Genomic DNA, 18,106 nt, shown 5'->3' with positions numbered 1-18,106 from the left:
AGACCTTCTCAGTAATAGCCAGCACATTGGTCTCAATCCTGCATCACACCTCTGTGACAGGAACCAAGTCCTGATCCCTGATCCCTGATCCAGTGGAACAACCCTTTTTTCCAGAAGCTGAGTCCTAAGGAACTGCAACAGCCCCAATTGTACACAGACACAAATGATTATTCGCTCTTGACAGACCTGCACAGCTCCCTCCTTGTATTTAACTGCAGTCCAAGCGAGCTGGATCAGGAAAGAGACACTTGATAGCTGCTGTTTCCGTGGTTGAAATATTTGTGAAGTTAGCGCATAATCTGAAAGCAGAAGCTAATAAATTATAGGGTGCTAATTGGGGCCGGAGTGGAGCTGTCAATCATATTATCCTAAACACGCAGAGACCCTCATAACCTAAAAAGGCAAGAAAGCCTCTGGGAACAGCTCCCAGTTGTCACTAGCCATGACCTCCACTTCACTGAGAGCACTGAGAGTCAAGGTGGAAAGTTTATTCTGCTAAGAAAATGCAAATCCTGTGTTTAAGAGGGCACTTGTATTTGATTTTGTTTACCCTCTTTGGTTGTGTATTTCCAAAGGCACTTTATTATTTTGCTTTGCCACTTAACTTGCCAGTCTTGCATATTAAAAAAAAAGGTGTAGATCAGAGAAGAATTTGCAATTTTTCTTTTATGTAGTCCTTAGAGTAACTGTCATAAGTTTTTATTTACAGTCCAACATCCTTGCATATAGGCTTGTTTTTTCAAAGCCATCTTATTGCTCACATATCTTTTATTGCTTCTTATACCTTAGAAACATACATTCTACCTTAGAGTTGCAGGACTCTGTAATCTGAGCCAAAGCCCAACTGACCAAATGTGGTGGTAAAAGGGCATTTGAAGCTCTAGTCAATTTGTCAACATTTTTTCTTATATTGCTTCCATCAAGATCCAGTGTTTTATTCATAATATAAAGTTGAATAAAAAAATACTAGAGTGGTTTTAGTAAAAATTTCCCTAGAAATTCATGTCTGTATAGAGATAAGCAGGTGTTCCAGAAAGAATTCCTTGAAGAAAAGGTCTGAATGGAACAGATCACCATGAGTGCCATCACATGGCACATGCAGGACAACCATGGGATCAGGCTCAGGCAGCATGGGTTTACAGAAGGCAGGTCCTGCTTGACAACCTGATCTCCTTCTATGGCAAGATGACCCACTCAGTGGACGAGGGAAAGGCAGTGGCTATTGTCTACCTGGACTTTAGTAAAGCCTTTGACACGGTTTCCTACAACATTATCCTGGAGAAAGTAGCTTCTCACAGCTTGGATGGGTGCACTGTTCACTAGGTAAAAAACTGGCTGGATGGCTGGGACCAGAGTGTGGCAGTGAATGTTGCCACATCAAGCTGGCAGCCAGTCACCAATGGTGTTCCCCCATCTTCAGTTTTGGAGCCAGCCCTGTTTAACATCTTTATCAGTGATGACAATGAGGGTATCGAGCTCTTCCTCAGTCAGTTTGCAGATGACACCAAGTTGGGTGGTAGTGTTGATCTGCTGGAAGGCAGGAAGGCTCCACAGAGGGATTCCAGAGAAGGGCTGGGTCAGTGGGCCAAGACCAATGGTATGAGGTTATGATGACAGCATGTGTCCAGTCTTCATATGATTTTGTGAAGGGCATCAGAGCTGGTGAAATGTCTGGAGCAGAAGTCCTTTGAGGAGCAGCTGTGGGGGGAACTCAGGTTGTTTAGCCTGGAGAAAAGGAGGTTCAAGAAAAACCTGATCACTCTCTACAACTACTTGAAAGGAAGTTGTAAGAATATGGTAGTCAGTCTCTTCTCCCAAGCAACGAGTGACAGGATGAGAAGAAACAGCCTCAGGTTGTACCAGAAGAGGTTTAGATTAGATTTTAGGGAAAATTTCTCTCAAAAAGGGCTGTAAAGCACTGGAAGAGGCTTCCCAGAAAAGTGGTAGAGTCACCATCCCTAGAGGTATTTAAAAGATGTGTAGATGTGTGGCTTGGGACATGGTTTAGTGGTGAACTTGGCAATGCTGGGTTAATGGTTGGACTCAATGATCTTAGAAGTCTTTTTTGACTTAAATGATTCTATTCTATTCCAAAAAGAAAATACAGCTATGTCAACAGCTTTGCAAAGGGATTAATATCCAAACAGAGAGCGATTATATTACCATTCTGTTCTTACTGTAGAAGATAGAAGGCAGTGATGAATGTCCTGCAAATGGAAGATGTCATACAAAGAAGTTAACACTTTACAAAAAAGTTAATTTTATACAGTAGTATCAGTCATGTCAGTGGCAATAATGACAATGTTTTGGTATCTTCATTTGCTTTGATAACCTGGGTTTCTGGTTATTTTTCAGAGTCAAAACATAATGTCAGTTAGAGTTGTCAAGTGTCATTATAAATAGAGTTATGATCATTTGAAAAAGCAACATGGTATGGAAGCTCCTGCAACTCAGCCTAGAGTATGTGTGTAACAAAAATTTTCAGGAATGAATAAAAAGAAACGGAGGTGAATTAGAACTTTTCAATCATTAACAGACCTGCCAGGGCTATTTTACAGATACTCTTTTCTGTAACATCTATTTTCAGGTCTTTTATAGCTGAATTAATCTCAGCCTTGTGTAGAAAGAGGTAAATTTGAATTTAGAACAAAGCTTACCCTCACAGTTATTATTAAAATGCATAGTCCTAAACCTGAACTACAGAGGATCAATTTCACCCATTTATGCTCAGTAAAGCCACAAATGAGGATTCAAACCATCACAGACAGCATGCCACAGATGTCAAGGAAAATTGAAAAAGAGGAAACAACTTGGAATCATTAGTCAAGTCAAAGAAATGGTAAAACTTCCCCTGTTGAAAACAGCTGTGGAAAGCATGGGTGCAGTGACACTGCTGTAAGGATCTTTTTTGCTCTTCTGTAGAAGTGGTGAAGGAACCAAATTTTGTGGACCCTTGTGATCTAGAGGATGTTACTAGTCTCTGTTATATAGGGTACCAGGAAATCTGAGGAAAACCAAGTTTAGGTTCAACTCCAGTCCCCCACCTTGAGGTTCTCAGATAAGTTAAGCTGAAGTGAACTTAGTTCTTTACTTTCTTGTTCTTACCACTTACTTTCTGCAGGTAACAAAGACTAATAGAAAAAAACTTGTGTTAGCAATGTAGCTGCACAACCTTTTGTCTTTCTGGTGGTCATTTTTAAGTTTCCCAAATCTTGTGATCATGCCATTCAATGACTGATGATAGTGTCTCCCAGAGAAGATGAGACCTGAATGTTAAACATAAAAAAGGCAAAGAAATCATCTTGAACACCCAAATTTTTCAGTCCAATGTGATACAAGCAATCATGTCTTTTGCCTTCATTTCTCAACAAATCATCTTTTCAAGCTGTATAAGTTTCCCCTTCAGAGCTCTCAACAGCCATGTTCCTATTGCTCACATTGAACTGCTGAGCACTCCCTCTCTGGTACATGGGGATCAGTGAGCGAATCTCACTAAAGCCTGGCTTATCTCTCAGCAGCAGATACACACACACACACACACACACTTTCCATAATTTTACCTTTGATCCAGTAAGGACTCAATATTTTTGTCATAAACCACTTTTTTTTTACCTTTGTAGGATCTTGATCATGGTCCCAAATGGAAAGCATGAGGTACACATGTTTTGGATAGATCTGGTCATCAGTATGTGACTGACGACCAGCTGTAAAGCCCTTGCAAGCAACCCTGAAAACCAGAAGTTTTTCTGACTGCTTTCTGAAAAGCAGAAGCACTGACTGTTGGGTGGTGCCACCAGCTGTAGACCAAGAGACATGAAGATAGAAGACCTAGAATTGATACCACTGAAAATGCTGCCTTAGTAAACAAGTAGCATCTGCCCTGGCTCCTTACATTTACAAAATAATTTACAAATATTTATTAATCACCACAGCATTTGTGTTAGGTTATAGTTGATCCTAATCATAGGTAGAAGTAGAATATGTTTCATCTGTTCATATGGATGTCACATCTGCAGTTGCAGGACTAAATAATCCTACTAAAGACACACAATATGTTCATGTCTGTCCAAGCACAGCTCAGAGTTCAGCCATGGTCATTTGAGAGCCCGGCATTCATGTGTTGTGTGTGTAGTATCATGTGTGCAGCATGCTCACCATTGTGGCTCAGTGATCTCCCCAGTTATCTGTGCTGGCATCAAGGAACATGGAAGAGCCTGAGACAGTAACTGACTGTGACCCAGAGACTCACCTAGGGTGTCCCCTGATCAGTGCCTGAGGGCACACGTCTCCTCTTCCCCGGCAGGTTAGAGATTGTGTTGGATTGGAGGTTATTTTCTTCACAGCAGCTTGCCTTGTGCTGTGTTTTAGATTAGTTGGTTAGTTAGTTCAGCAAGTTAGTTTTTGCTGAAAAGTTCCTACACAGAGTCAAAGCCTCTGCTTCACACTGCACCCCCTCCCCAGTGAACAGACTGAGGGTGCACAAGAGTATGGGAGGTGACACAACCAGCCAGATACTTTGAATTAACCAAAGAGGTATTCCATATCATATAGTGTGGTGCTCAGCAATAAAACGGAGAGGAGGAGACTTAAGGAGATTAGCCCATCTTTTGTTCAGGAACTGGCTGGGCATAAGTCTACCTGTCTCAAGCTAAATCTAAGCTAAAGACTTGAAGGCAATTTCCCTGCTGCTCTACACCAACTTAGCTTAATGTATTTAACTGATTTACAGCAGCTGAAGATTGGGTTCATGTGCCTTATATTAGCCTGAGAATGATGTTTTTGTTCAGAAGGCTTTGGACTGGCTGACCCTAGTTCATTTATGATTCAGACATCATTTTCTGGTTACTGTAGCTCTTGCAGAGGGAATCTTCCCAGGACAGATATCTCCTCTTATTTAGGTGGCTTCCTCGGACTTAGAATAGAATCCAGAAAGACTGACTACATAGACATCACATCCTAAACTCAGTCTCACTGGACACTTTAAAGGAAGTAACTAAGAATGCAAGTTACTGCCTTTAGGCTTGAAGATGAGTTCTCTCAGAAGTGTGTCACATCAGTGTGGTCACAACAACTGCTTCACTTGTACTCTTATTTCACATCCAATCTTCCTGATATGTCAGGATTCTTTCCTCCTCTAAACACATATTTCTTTTAAATGAAATTATTACGCTTAAACCCATATATACTTATTTAAACCCTATAACCTTGAAAGTCAAGACAATTGAACTCAAGGATTTTCTGACTCTTTTCCTTGATCTGCCACAGGAGGAGGTACCAACAGTCAGAGACAAACACAGGCCAGGCAGTATCCATTTCCCCGCTGTAGTGGGTTTCTGTGGCTAGATTTTGGTAGCGGGGTGGGCTACAGGGGTGGTTTCTGTTAGAAGCTGCTAGAAGCATACCCTGTCTGGTGGAGCCAATGCCAGCTGGCTCCAGGATGGGCTTCCTGCCACTGGCCAAGGCCGAGCCAATCAAGAGTGATAGTATTGCCTCTGTGACAACATATTTAAAAACAGAAAGTTATTGTGCAGTGAAAAATTTCAGCCAGGGAAGAGCGGAGCGAGAACATGTGAACAACAGTGCAGACACCAAGGTCAGTGCAGAAGGAGGGGCAGGGGGTGAGGCCCTGCAGCCCGTGGTGCAGACCATGGTGGGGCAGCTGTGCCCCTGCAGCCCATGGAGGGACATCGGGGTGCAGAGAGCCCCTGCAGCCCATGGAGGAGCCCATGTTGGATAGGTGATAGCCCATGATAGCAGGTGGATATCCAAAGGAGGTTGTGACCCTATGGGAGGCCCAGGATGCAGCAGGGACCTACCAGGGACCTGCAGCCCATGGAGAGGGAAGCCCACACTGGAGCAGGTTTTTCCCGGATAGGACTTATGGTCCCTGTGGGGGACCCACATCGGTACAGCTCATTGGTGAAGGACTGTACCCCATGGAGGAGTGACCCACGGGACAGCAGTTTGTGAAGAACTGTTGCCTGTGGGATGGACTCACATCGGAGAGGTCCGTGAAGGACTGTCTCCTGTGGGAAGGACCCCATGGGAGCAGAGGAAGGACTCCTGTCCCTGAGCAGCAGCAGAAACAACAACTGACTGCAACCCCCATTCCCCATCTCCATGCACTGCTAGGGGGAAGGAGGTAGAGTTTGGAAGTAAGGAGGGTAGGGGGAAGGTGTTTTTTAAGATTATTTTACTTCTTAATCTTTTACTCTGATCCTGTTTGTAATAAATTTAAGTAATATCCCTGCTTCAACTCTGTTTTGCCTGTGATGGCGATCAGTAAGTGGCCTCTCCCTGCTCTTAACTCATGAATCCTTCTCTGTTTTTTCTCTCCTCGGTTCAGTTGCAGAGGGGAGTGAGAGAGTGGCTTTAGTGGATACCTGGTGTCCAGCCAGGGTCAAACCACTAGACCTACCTAAGAAAGAGTATGCTAAAGAGCATAGTCTCTCATTATCATCACATCTTACATGTGTGTCTCCCCTACTGTGTCCAAAAGCAGCTGCAAAAGCTGCCATCAGGCCCTGATTGCTTGAAGGTGAGATGTGACCTTCTGACAGTGAAGAAGTGTTGATAAGAAAAATGTGAATCATCAAGAAGAGTTTGAATGAAGAGAGGAAGCAACACTTCAATAAGACAGAGAAAGTGAAATGATTAAGATGTATAAAGAGAACGGTGAAACAAACAGATGAGGGATTAAGAAACTCTATTCAGGTAGCATCATGGGTGGATGCAAGTGAGATTAAATTTGCATACATCAAATTCAGCCTTACTATAACTCAGTAGAAAAGTTGCGTTTGCATCCTTACTAATTTAAGGCAGGAAATTGAGAGAGGGACAATGGAGTTAACGCTGGTGTATGAGTAGGGCCATGCTCATGATCACGCTGTATCACTGAGCATGACCCAGTTATGTATGTGGAAGGTTAGGTATTGTGTTTTCCACTGAATTCATCAAGCTGTAGATCAGGATCCTTAGATTTGGATTGATAAATTTGTTTTTTATCCAGTCCAATGCATTTTTCATACTATTAGGCACAAAAGGCATAGGTCACTGGCCAATACCCTAAGATTTCATTTATTAGCAATGTATTATTGAACTTGACACTTTCTTTCTCATCATGATGCGGTAAATCCTTCACTAAAACTAGCCTCATCTTGCAACACTTACAAGATGTGAGCAAAACAAGAATTTTCTTTCTGTGCCGGTTTGGATATTTGTCACTGTACCTGAAGGGCATAGCTCCTGACTGCTGTGTGTTACCAATACTCACCTTGCCCACTAACCCGGTTTACATGTCACTTAGGCTCTTCCATGATTCTTTTCCAATGCAGACCTACACAAAACTGAATCAACTTGGGATATCACACCACAGGCACTCAAGAGGAACTGTGAAAGGTGTTGCCTAGACAAAATTTTAGCAGGATTGAAGGCTTCTCCTACTAAAGAAAAAGGTATCATATGAAGTCCTGTTTTCCCAAAACTTTGTTTGTGGCTTGCTGACTGATCGGTCTTCTTAAGTTAAGTGGAATTGTGCACTGGATGTGAAGACATTCAGGTGTGGTGACTACAGAACTGGGATCCTCCTGGTTTCTGGCTCACACATGTTACAGCTTAATAAACATCAGTAATTTTACATTATTGAAAATGGAAGGAATGTACAACTATTGGTTGTACAACCAAATAAGAAGCACTTGAAGAGGAAGGAAACAAAATACAGTATTTTTATTTTTTTATCTGTTGCTCACAGTGCGGTGAGAATAGCAAAGTATTGCAATTGTTGCTATTAGCAAATCTGCTTATATAATTACAAAATGCTTTAATGGGCTTTGTCAGGGACTTTGAAATAATTCAATAATTTCAAATAGTTCAAAATATCTTAATTTTTATTTCATTTGAGTAAAATAGTCAAAGTCCAAATTTCTTTTTTATCTGTGTTGAATCTCCACTTCAGAAACTTTTGAAGCTTGATTTCATTGGAGTTGCATCTTGAAAATGTATACATTCTGACATCAGATAGTGCCATTACTACTCTCCAGTGTGCCACGTTATCAAATATTTGCATAAAATAATAACACGTTTCTAGCTTCCTGAAAGATGTCAGTAAATAGCTCTACATAATTTGTAAACTACTGCTCATAACAAAAGGTTCCAAAAAGCTTATTCCTGGGTTTTATTCAGTAATGATTTAGACTTAATTTTATTATGTACTTTGAGTTGATCTCCAAACACACCAAGGAAAAGTATCTCCCTTCACCCATTCTCATAAAAAATAAGTGAGGATGATGAACATTAAAAAGGAAAAGTAAAAGAAATGTAAGAAAACAGAACTGTCCAGATTCATGGACTGTTTGTTGTGCAACTTAATACGCAAGATGATTGTGAGCACTTGTTTAAATTAAATAGTGAACCAGGCCATCTGCAGCAGTGGACAACCTTCATTGATTGCTTTCTGATTTGAATCTCAGCATTTATGTTGTTTTTTCAATTTTTAAAATCTTGTTTGTGCACAGTGAAGCTAGACTTGAATTGTTCGGTTTTTTTCATGAACAAGCTGGTCAGCTCTTTGAAACAGCATGCCAATGCTCCCTTTTTTTGAAGGACTGTCTGTACCTGAGACATATATGATTGCATAAGTTTAATCAATACCACAGTAAAATCACTTATTGTCTGATACATGTGTTATTACCTTAACTATCTCCTCTGAAGCACCCAACACCATAACATGTAGAAAATTAAAGGATACACAATTGTTGTCTTATTCTGGTACACATCATTTGCTATCTTATTATATTTTCTGGTAGCTTTATTAAAAAGTCGTTGGGGTTTTTTTTAACCACCTCTGTAAAAATTACAGTCTGCAGAATATTTTCCTTTGCCTCTGTCTTCTTTGGAAGAGTTTTTCTCTTCTTTCTCTGGGAGAGCCAGGCTTAAGTAAGTTCAGTAGAACTGATGCTTCCTTGGTCCTGTTTGCCTTCTTTGACTAGTACCAAATAATTTAAGCCCTCTTGATTCCTAGTTTCCATTAATGTGGCTGAAAGAACACCGTCTGAATCTGCACATGGAATCTCATTATCTGCATTAAAAACAAACAAACAGACAATCAAACAGTCCAGTAATATACAGGTAGTATTTGAAATCAAACAAAATCAGACAGCTGTTGGAGAAAGTTGGGCTAGTGACAGCATAAGGCGTGACTGATGATTCAAATTCATTTTCTGTTAATGCCTGCATGGATTAGAACTTTAAGCAGATCACTTGGGAAAGGTTGGTCATCAGTATTCAGACCTCCACTTGCTTCCTTTCATGGTAAAGATAGACTGTACAAAGCCAAAGTGATTTTAATCTATACCTTTGTAGTAACCCTGCTAATAATACCACTAAAGACTCCTGTAATGTAGGCAGTTTTATATCTACTAAATCATTGTATACTGTCTCTCTAAAGGACTTGTAGTATTCTGTCTTTCTAGAAACTTAAACTTGTCAATCCACTGTGGTTTTCCCATTTTTAAAAACTTGATATTTTTCCTTAATTTGATGCAGTTCACATATACTATAGTTGCTTGAAATCTATTGCAGGGGATATACCTTTTAAAAATATAAAAATAGTTAATGAAATGCTCAAATTATGAATGTTGCTGGTTTTTTGCATTTACTGCAATATGTACCTTCTTTTACTACACTATCTCCTTATTTTACTTCATAACTGAAAAATCAAGCATGTGATATTCAGGGCTATGTGTTCAAAGGAATTGCAACTGTTGTGCTGTTCCACCAGGCAACACACAATTTATTAGGCCACTATAATCACACATCTCCCCCACCTATAAAGTGAGAAATGTGTTCCACATGCTAGAGTCCATTAGGCAACATTATCAGGAAAAGTCTGAAAGAGAATTTTGGTTTTAGGAACCTGTTAGCAAGACAGGGTTTGGGCCATAGAGCAAACTATGGCCACATACCACAGAGACTGACAGCAATGAAAAATCATTTGATACTCACTTCATCAGTTCAGGGCTATTATGGCAATATTTGGTAATTCAACCCCAACTAAGACTTTACCAGTCAGTTCAGCTCTTCTTTGTATTTTTTTTTGTTTTGTTTAATAAAGCTTTTAATAGGAACCCCCAGGGGTAAGCTGCTTTGAAAAAGGCGCACACAAGCAAATGCTGAAGGCGCTTTTACAGCAAACTCTTAAGAGGGAATACTTAAAATAAGGACCCAAGTAAAACTGGGTATTTACAGACCAGACATATGCCGGCTGACCTGCCTAAGTATAGAACACTAGAGGAGCATTCAGATTTGTTTCCTGTATAAGTATCTGGAACTGATGAGGTGATGTTTACACAAATGTGAGTATGAGGTCACTGAGATATTTTTACCAGATATATAGATACATTACTAATTCTTTCCCCAACAGGTCTGAAGAACTACAGAATATATTAAATATTATAATCCTTTTTTCAGCCTATGCACCACTGTGTTTCTCATTACAGAGAAAAAGATCTAAAAAATCAAACACCTTGCCTTTGTTTTACTTCTTCAGCTTTGGGAACGAAATAATCAAGAAAGCCTATTTTTGCACAATATTCTTATAATATCCAAAGAGGGAGGAAGAATACAGTATTGATGACCTTTCTCCTATAACATGACATGTATAAGATACACTACCATTTTCACAGTGAGATTTTTGACTGTAACTGCCCTTTCCTTCATTATTGAATCATCTGTTAGCACAGTATTCAGTGCCTATGAAAGTTTAGCACCACTTTGCTGTACAAGCCAAAGAAGCTACACAAAGGTCTCAAGTTATATAGTGCATTGCTGGACTGTTGTGTAAGTCAGCAAAGCAAGCAAATAATTTTTGCTGATTTAGATGGAGCAAAAGGATGGGTGGAGACAGAAAATACTGAAAATGAACAAAGAAAAAAAATCATGATAAGATGTGAAATTGCCCTAGAAATCTGAGGGTTACAAGCACACCATCATCCTGAGAAGCCGTAAGTCAGTTCAAAGAATTCTGAATAATCTTTGGAACCTCATTTCCAAAAAGCATTAGGAAATTGAAGGAAGATAGAGAGAAACTGGAGTAGGGAGGCAGGCCAGTGTATTTATGAGATATCGTTATTTTCTCTTCAGTTTTAACATTGCTAAAATTAGTTGATTGATGTATAGTCATGCTGGGTTATACGTGAGTAAATGCAGGATAAACCATGTGATGTGATCCCCTCAGATTTCACAAGCAAAGCCTGGCTGAGTCAACAAAACACCCCAAGAGGAAACATCCAAGGAACACCTTCATGGAATCTGAAGTCGTGCTGGGGAGTCAACTCCAAATGCTTAAATTCTGAAGGGTTGTCTACACTGTGAACTGCTGCATAGTGTAGTGTTACCCATGGTCGCTTTAAACAACCTACCTCAGGGCACGAGACAGGCTAGCTCTGTCAGTCCAGAGCTTTGTACAGGCCGAGAAGTACTCTGCTGAGAAACAGGTTCCCACTGAGCTCTGAGCTGTCTCATCTAGACTGCTTTCAATAGCTAAAACGGCAAGTTCAAAACTCAGCATTGTACTTGGACAGACACATGTCTCAGGTCCTCAATTCATGTTGCTTTGACCTTGCCGAACACTTTTCCTAGTAGTGCTGTGCTTAAATCTTATGTTTAAACCTTGTGCTTAAATCACAGCATCTGAGCTAAACTGCAGGTAAATTAATTACAATACCTCTCTCGAGGGGTAGGCAGAAGCTTTACTCTAGAGAGCCATGCATTAATTGACGCAAGAAACTGTGATCGCCTGACTCATACATAACGAGGAATAAAGTTTGCTTGCTTAGCCTCCTCTGAGGAGACTGACCTTAACCAGATAATATCTGTGCTTCCCCCTTCCCAGTCTCAGCATCTCAGTTGGCTGCTTCCTGCCACAGAGCAGCCATGGTGCTGCCTCAGGATTGTGGTGTCTTTCCTTGCCTGCTTAGTAGACTCTGAGGGCTCACAACATGTTTTGAAGTCCTGCCTGGAAGGGTGTAAATTTTTGTGATGTCTTGATAAGCAGAAGGGTTTTTTTGGTGTTTAAATTCAAGAAGGTGACAACACATAAAAAGAAAAAGAATGTCAGTAGAAAAGCTGATTGGTAGAGACTGAACAAACTGATCTAGAGATGCTGATCTTCTATTACAGCTATTTCAGGGCCAGATCCTCAGCTAGCATAAATTAACAAAGCTCCATAGAAACCAGTGAGATACCACCAATTTACACCAGCTAAGTAGCTAGCCTGAGACATTACTAAACCGGGGTAACATAATCCCATGCAATGCTTAGCACCTTCACTATGGTAAGGTATTTAGAAGTGCAGCCACATTTGCTTTTTCTCATTAATACCTTCCTGATTTTCTCCTGCATAATCTGTCCTTTGTCACTACCACAAAATGTATGTGGTAGTAAACAAGAGACTGGCTGCCTTACTGGCATGGCCACTGCGACCACATTCAAGAGAAGTGCTTGATGACATGTCTTTGTCGAGTCTGTTGAACCTAGACTTCTCTACCTCAGCTCTGTTGGTTATCTCAAGGAGATAGTTCCTGTGTAGAGAATATTTTCCTGATACCTGATGGCCACCTGGAGCTGGAGGTGCTGTGTTTCAGTTTCTGCACATTGCCAGTAAGAATATAAATAGAACAAATATATATCCGTTTTAATACTCCACTCTGTATTATGTATCAGTGGAGATATATCTGTGTTTCCTGTCTAATGAAGCATATGATCTTGCATGGTTTGAGGATGACTCACGGAGCTTTGCTATTCTGTCAGACACCAAATGTGTTAAAAGTGAGAATTTTGTTCAGCCTGCATTTCCTCAGCTCTAATCTGCTTGGAGCATTGACTGCCTGCCTTTCTTTTTATTTTAATAGATTTTTTTTTAGAGATCTGTGAACTGAAATCTCTGTGTGCAAAAAGCTGTCTGAGGAATTACAGTTATAAACATGATTCTTTTCTAGTTTATTATAATTAATAACATAAAAGCACCAAAAAAGACCAATTCCACATTTGTTGCAATGCAATAAGGCTATACAAATAGGAAAGCACTCCCCTTCTCCAGAGCACAAAGCAGGATTCATTTTTCCAAGTTTTAAGGACCCATATCTTACGTGTCCAATTTAAGCTCCTTGCCTAGGCTGTCTTTATAGTCAACAGAGAGAGAAAGAAGGAATGAATCGCTTTGTGGAGGCGCGTATTTCACATCCTTGCCTTAATGCATTAACATCCTCTGAATGTGTCTACAGCTCTCTGCTGACTGTCAAATAGCCTAGACAGACAGCATGAATGCAGTGCTTACATTTTAGTTGCTTATATCTGTCCACATCTGTCTACACAGATGTCAGCTCTTATAACATTATATCATGTGATTTTTTTTCCTCGGTCCAAGGCAAAGTATTAGCATGACTTTACTTGCAACATCATATGGCTCACGTGCATCCTCTGGAATCAAACAGCATTTGTCTAGAGCACAAATAAGAAATCACACCACCAAGTCTCGCTTTTCCTGCAGTGTTGTAACCACTCACTCTTTTAGAAGACGCCTTTTCTCTGACCTCTGCTGGCTTTGGGTCAGCCACTCACTAAGCTAAGTGGGGAGAGGATTATTGAATTTCAGAAAAATACAAAGGAGACTAGATACAAGGTTTTAAAAATGTCTCTTATCAACACATCTGCTTTAGAGAAGCTTCCGTTTGTCCAAGCGATTACTTTACGTTCAGAGAGTTGTGTGGAATAGTTTTTTAAAAGGCAGTTTGGTTTAGGAAAATAAACTGTGACTCTTACATGGGGAACAGAAAACAGGTGCTAGTCAGTCAGCAGAGAGTGCAACATATAATTAATGATGAAATCGCTGATTCTAAATTTTAATATCAAATTCCCTCAGCGCAAAGCTTTGTACATAGATTTTAAAAAAGTACAAGTGACAGTTTTAGCAAGTAACTGAACTGCTGAAAGAATAAATACACTGAGTGACTAGTTTTGGAAAGAAAAGCAAAAAAAGGAAACATTACAAAATTCTAACTCGTTTACCTTCCCACGTTTTGCAAGCAACATCTCCTTCTTAAGGATCTAAAAATCATTAAAAATTGCTTAAAAATAATTTTGAGGCCAAATGTGTTTCCTTTTAGTCTTTAGTTTTTTAACCTGGATTTCATCTAACTGCCCTGCATCTTCTCTCACTAGAGGAGATACTTTTTCTGAGCAGTTAAACATCTTTTCCATATAGGACCAAAAGGGATTGTGGGGAGCAGCCCTGATAAGAATAGTCCTCCTGGGTCATAAAGGCAAGGAGTCGCTCCAGCTGCTTAATGCCCAGTTGTCCGATGTCGGCAAAAACGTTTGCCAAATTAAACAGGTGTTTCCATCTGTAAGGGGGCACTCTTGGGACCTGAAAAAATATAGTGCTGTCTTATATATGCAAATGTAAAAAGTTATGTCTGAAAATAGATGGTCCGGTTATTTTTACAGCAATGCAGGGCCATCCTTCTAGCACACTGCACCTCTTGTAACTGGGGGAAGAACAGACTATCTTTCAGCAATGAATGGGTACTCTGGTGACAGGGCCTCTGCTCAGTAAAGTCCCACTGAATTCAAAACCCACTGGTGTCTCAGTCCTGCAGCTGGTTAGTGCTGCCCTCACTCAAATAAATATCATTACTACTACTTTAAGCCCACAATCAGTGTCCTGGGAAAGCCTGTAAGAGCTAGAAGGAAAAACTCTAGACTGGTAGACACTGGTCCTGAGTTTCCTTCCCTCCTTTCCAAAGCAGCAGTGCCAGGAGGTGCTGGTATTGCTCAGGCGTATTTATCGACACTTGATACCTGCTTTAGAAGGGTAACTCTTGCAATAGCACAGCGTGTGTCTCTTTTGCCGTCCCCATGCTATCCTGTTAGAGTGCTGCCCAGACCACTAACATACTAACTGTATTAGTTCACCCACTCTTGCCATCTGTGTGTCATACTGCACTGGCATTAAGGTTATTGAGAAAATCTAATGCTTTTTACCTCTTCCACCTATGAAAAGCACTGACAGCATGTATGGATCTGCTAAAGATGTGCCTACCTACATGTAGGAAAGACTCAAGACAATTTGAAAGGTGTGTGATTCCTTGTGAAGCTAAGTATCACAGCTATTTTGAGGCGTGGTGTTTCACTTTGCTTGACATTTGTCTCTTTCTTTTGGAACCAGGTCACCTGGTGAGAGCAAACATTTCTTGGCAGGACGCTCATGACAGGAGTTTCATTACACACAAAGGCCAATGACCGTGTAACATTTTTGGAAAATGTTGTCCAGGACAATCCGTCATGGAGCAGTCTTCTGGATTTGTTTTGGCTGTCATCTTTCTACTACTACTACAAACACAAGTACTTCACTTAGTTCCAGCTAAAAATTAGTGCAAATTTTTAAGATCACTTACCTATTATACAATATTTTACAAATTACAAACTAAGACATATTCTAAGCCCTAAACTGTTTTCGACAGGGTCATAATGGATGCATTTTAGTCTGTAAGCTTAGCTAGAATCTGAGTGGCCTTTTCTTGATTAAATTAATCTTGCTTCTGGAGCCTACATTTCTCTGAACTTCATTGCATGAGATTTATGCTGCAGGCAGAAAAACTGTAGAATTAATTTAAAGCTGGAGAGCTACAGAAAAATGACATGTATGTCTCCCTGATCAGGTAATTCAACAACATTAAGACATCACTGGAACTCTAGACCTTCAGTCAAGTACACAGCATAACATTTTAATGGGCTTATAAAGACTGTACTTGGGTAAAAAACAACATACAGGAGAACTATGAATATACAGGAACTTACAGAAGAACTATGAATATTTAGGAAAATAAGTATTGTGCATTATAGAGACATGCAAAGAGCTAATGGAGTGTTTAGTTTTTTAAACGCATTTAAATGAAAGCATGATATGTAGATGAATAAAATTCAAGCTATGCAGTTTCTTGATGGGCATTCCCTATATGAAAATCACCAAATGAGCTTGAGGAGAAGTTATGGAGGAGTTTTGAGAACTGAAGCATGAAAACATTGAATGGAAGCATGAAAAAAGTTGCTTTGTCATCCCATCGCAGCGGAGATCCAGCAATGGATCTGTGGCAACAGCAGCTGGGCAGAACCTGTGGAAAGGGAAGAATGGGGGAAAGCCAGAAGAAGAAACATAGCAGCTAGTGGGGGAAGGTCCAAGGCTCAGGGAGAGAGTGTGCCAAGCATGAGCTCTGAGAGCCAAAGCTCTGCCTACACTGAATTACCCTGCTTATCAGAGAGGGCCTGATTTTACCAAGTTACTATAAACAGGGTTAATGGAGTCTGATTTTAAAAGTGACCACCATCAACAGATTCCCTGAATACCACATACATTATGGCATACTACTGTATTCAGGACAACCCCTAAAGTCCATTATACAACAACATTTTCTGCAGTAAACTGATTTTGTTAATTTTTTATCATTTAAAGCGAAACCTTTCATGGAAGCCTCAATCCACATTTCCCTTTGCAATAACTTAGTCATTTCTAAGAATACTACTTCTGTTCCTGGAAAACAAATAGGATCTCTACTGTGATCTCTACAGGATCTCTGTGATCTCTACTGTGTGGCAGAACCTGAAATCTTGGTAAAATAATGTTTTTTACATTAAGAATATATATTTTTTCATCCCATTTAAATTAATTATTTAGCTAGATTGAGCAAGTTAACAGCAGGGAAAGGATCATGCTTAGCTGACACATGCTAAACAGAGATTTGCAGAGACTGAAACTAAAATTCTTTCATGTTACATCTGTGCCAGGTATGCTTTACCAAAAGGACAGCAACCTATATTCCAGCCTCTTTCCCCATTCCAAGCAGCAGAAAGGCAAGCCTCTCTTTAGAATTATCAGTCCTGATAAAGATTTTAACAGATATTGATGTAATGCCACAAGAATTTCTTAACTCCCTTAGTTTTGACGTCTCTGTCACTTGTGGAGTAAGGGAGCACAGTGCAGAGATGTCTAAGCTAGAAACCACAATAGCTCAGGAGTAGGTGCAAGCAGTTGAATCAGTACAGCCCTGTGCCCAGTGGACATTGTGTTCCTGTAGCCACCTGAATACTAAACATTTAGGCTGAGATACTGTATCTGAGATGTTGTATTTTGGACATGATCCCGAGTAACGTGCCTAAGGGACCCTGCTTGAGCAGTGATGTTGGACTAGATGACTTCCAGTGGTCCCTTCCAATCTTAGTCACCCTATGACTGTGTATTCACTCCGAGAATGTAACAAGTTACCTAGACACCAGACATAATTAGTGAAGAGTAAAGCAAAAGGTGACTCCTTTCATGCTATGATACATGCCTAAAACATAGGAGCAGTCACTTTCTGGAGGTATCTGTTTCTACTTCTGACTACAGAGCTATGTAGAAGAATATCTTAGATGAGACTCCTAGCTTGTAGACAGCTGCATTTAGGTGGGATAAAGTCTATCCAAAATGTAAGGCTATTAGCTTGGGCATAGTGCCTAATTAATTGGCTGTACTCCTTTCCTGAGTTAATGCCAGGCTTAGATTTGTGCCAGACTAAGTATCTCATTCCTGGATGCCACTATTCAGAGCAAAGATACCCTTAAAGAAACTAAGGAATTCCATTATATGCAAATAAAGAAAGCTTTTCATTATCAGCTGTTTAAAAAGCATGAAATAATAGGTTATCAGTGCTGGTTTACTTTGGTCCCATCATGTCTTTATAAAGTTTTTAGTCTTACAGTGACATGTAAACAAGTCATGCACGGACTGGAGCTGACATAAAGAGGAATCAAGATGGGTGTAAACTGAAATTTGTAAAGCTACACAAAATGATAAAGATTAGCAAAACATCAAAGAGACTAGCATTAAGTGAGCACTAGGTAATACCAGTGAACTGAACATAGGTAGTCTCCTGTAGAAAAATGTCTATGTAATTGTGTATTTGAGTACTGTGACAGATCAGGAAGTTTTTAAGAAAAGACAAAATACTAAAGTACCAAAACTGTTTGTGAGGCAGGATGAGGTCCTAGTTCAATAACAATTGTTGAAGGAGGG

The 18,106-nt window shown here is 40.1% G+C and overlaps 1 protein-coding gene across 1 annotated transcript in view; it reads right to left on the bottom strand.

Moving 5' to 3' along the window:
* Positions 1-7,900: 7,900 nt before the first annotated feature.
* Positions 7,901-18,106, bottom strand: part of ROS1 (ROS proto-oncogene 1, receptor tyrosine kinase) — a 74,289-nt gene continuing 64,083 nt past the window's right edge. The window contains exon 44 of the mRNA XM_050315396.1: positions 7,901-9,076. Coding sequence (XP_050171353.1) covers positions 8,931-9,076 — 146 coding nt within the window. The 3' untranslated portion in view covers positions 7,901-8,930. The remainder of the gene's footprint in view (positions 9,077-18,106) is intronic.

The sequence above is a fragment of the Myiozetetes cayanensis genome, unplaced genomic scaffold, assembly GCF_022539395.1.
Source record: "Myiozetetes cayanensis isolate MyiCay16 unplaced genomic scaffold, myiCay2020 scf2-11, whole genome shotgun sequence".
Lineage (NCBI taxonomy): Eukaryota > Metazoa > Chordata > Aves > Passeriformes > Tyrannidae > Myiozetetes > Myiozetetes cayanensis.
The sequence above is the reverse complement of the archived record's forward strand: the minus strand, read 5'-3'. Positions and strand labels throughout refer to the sequence as shown.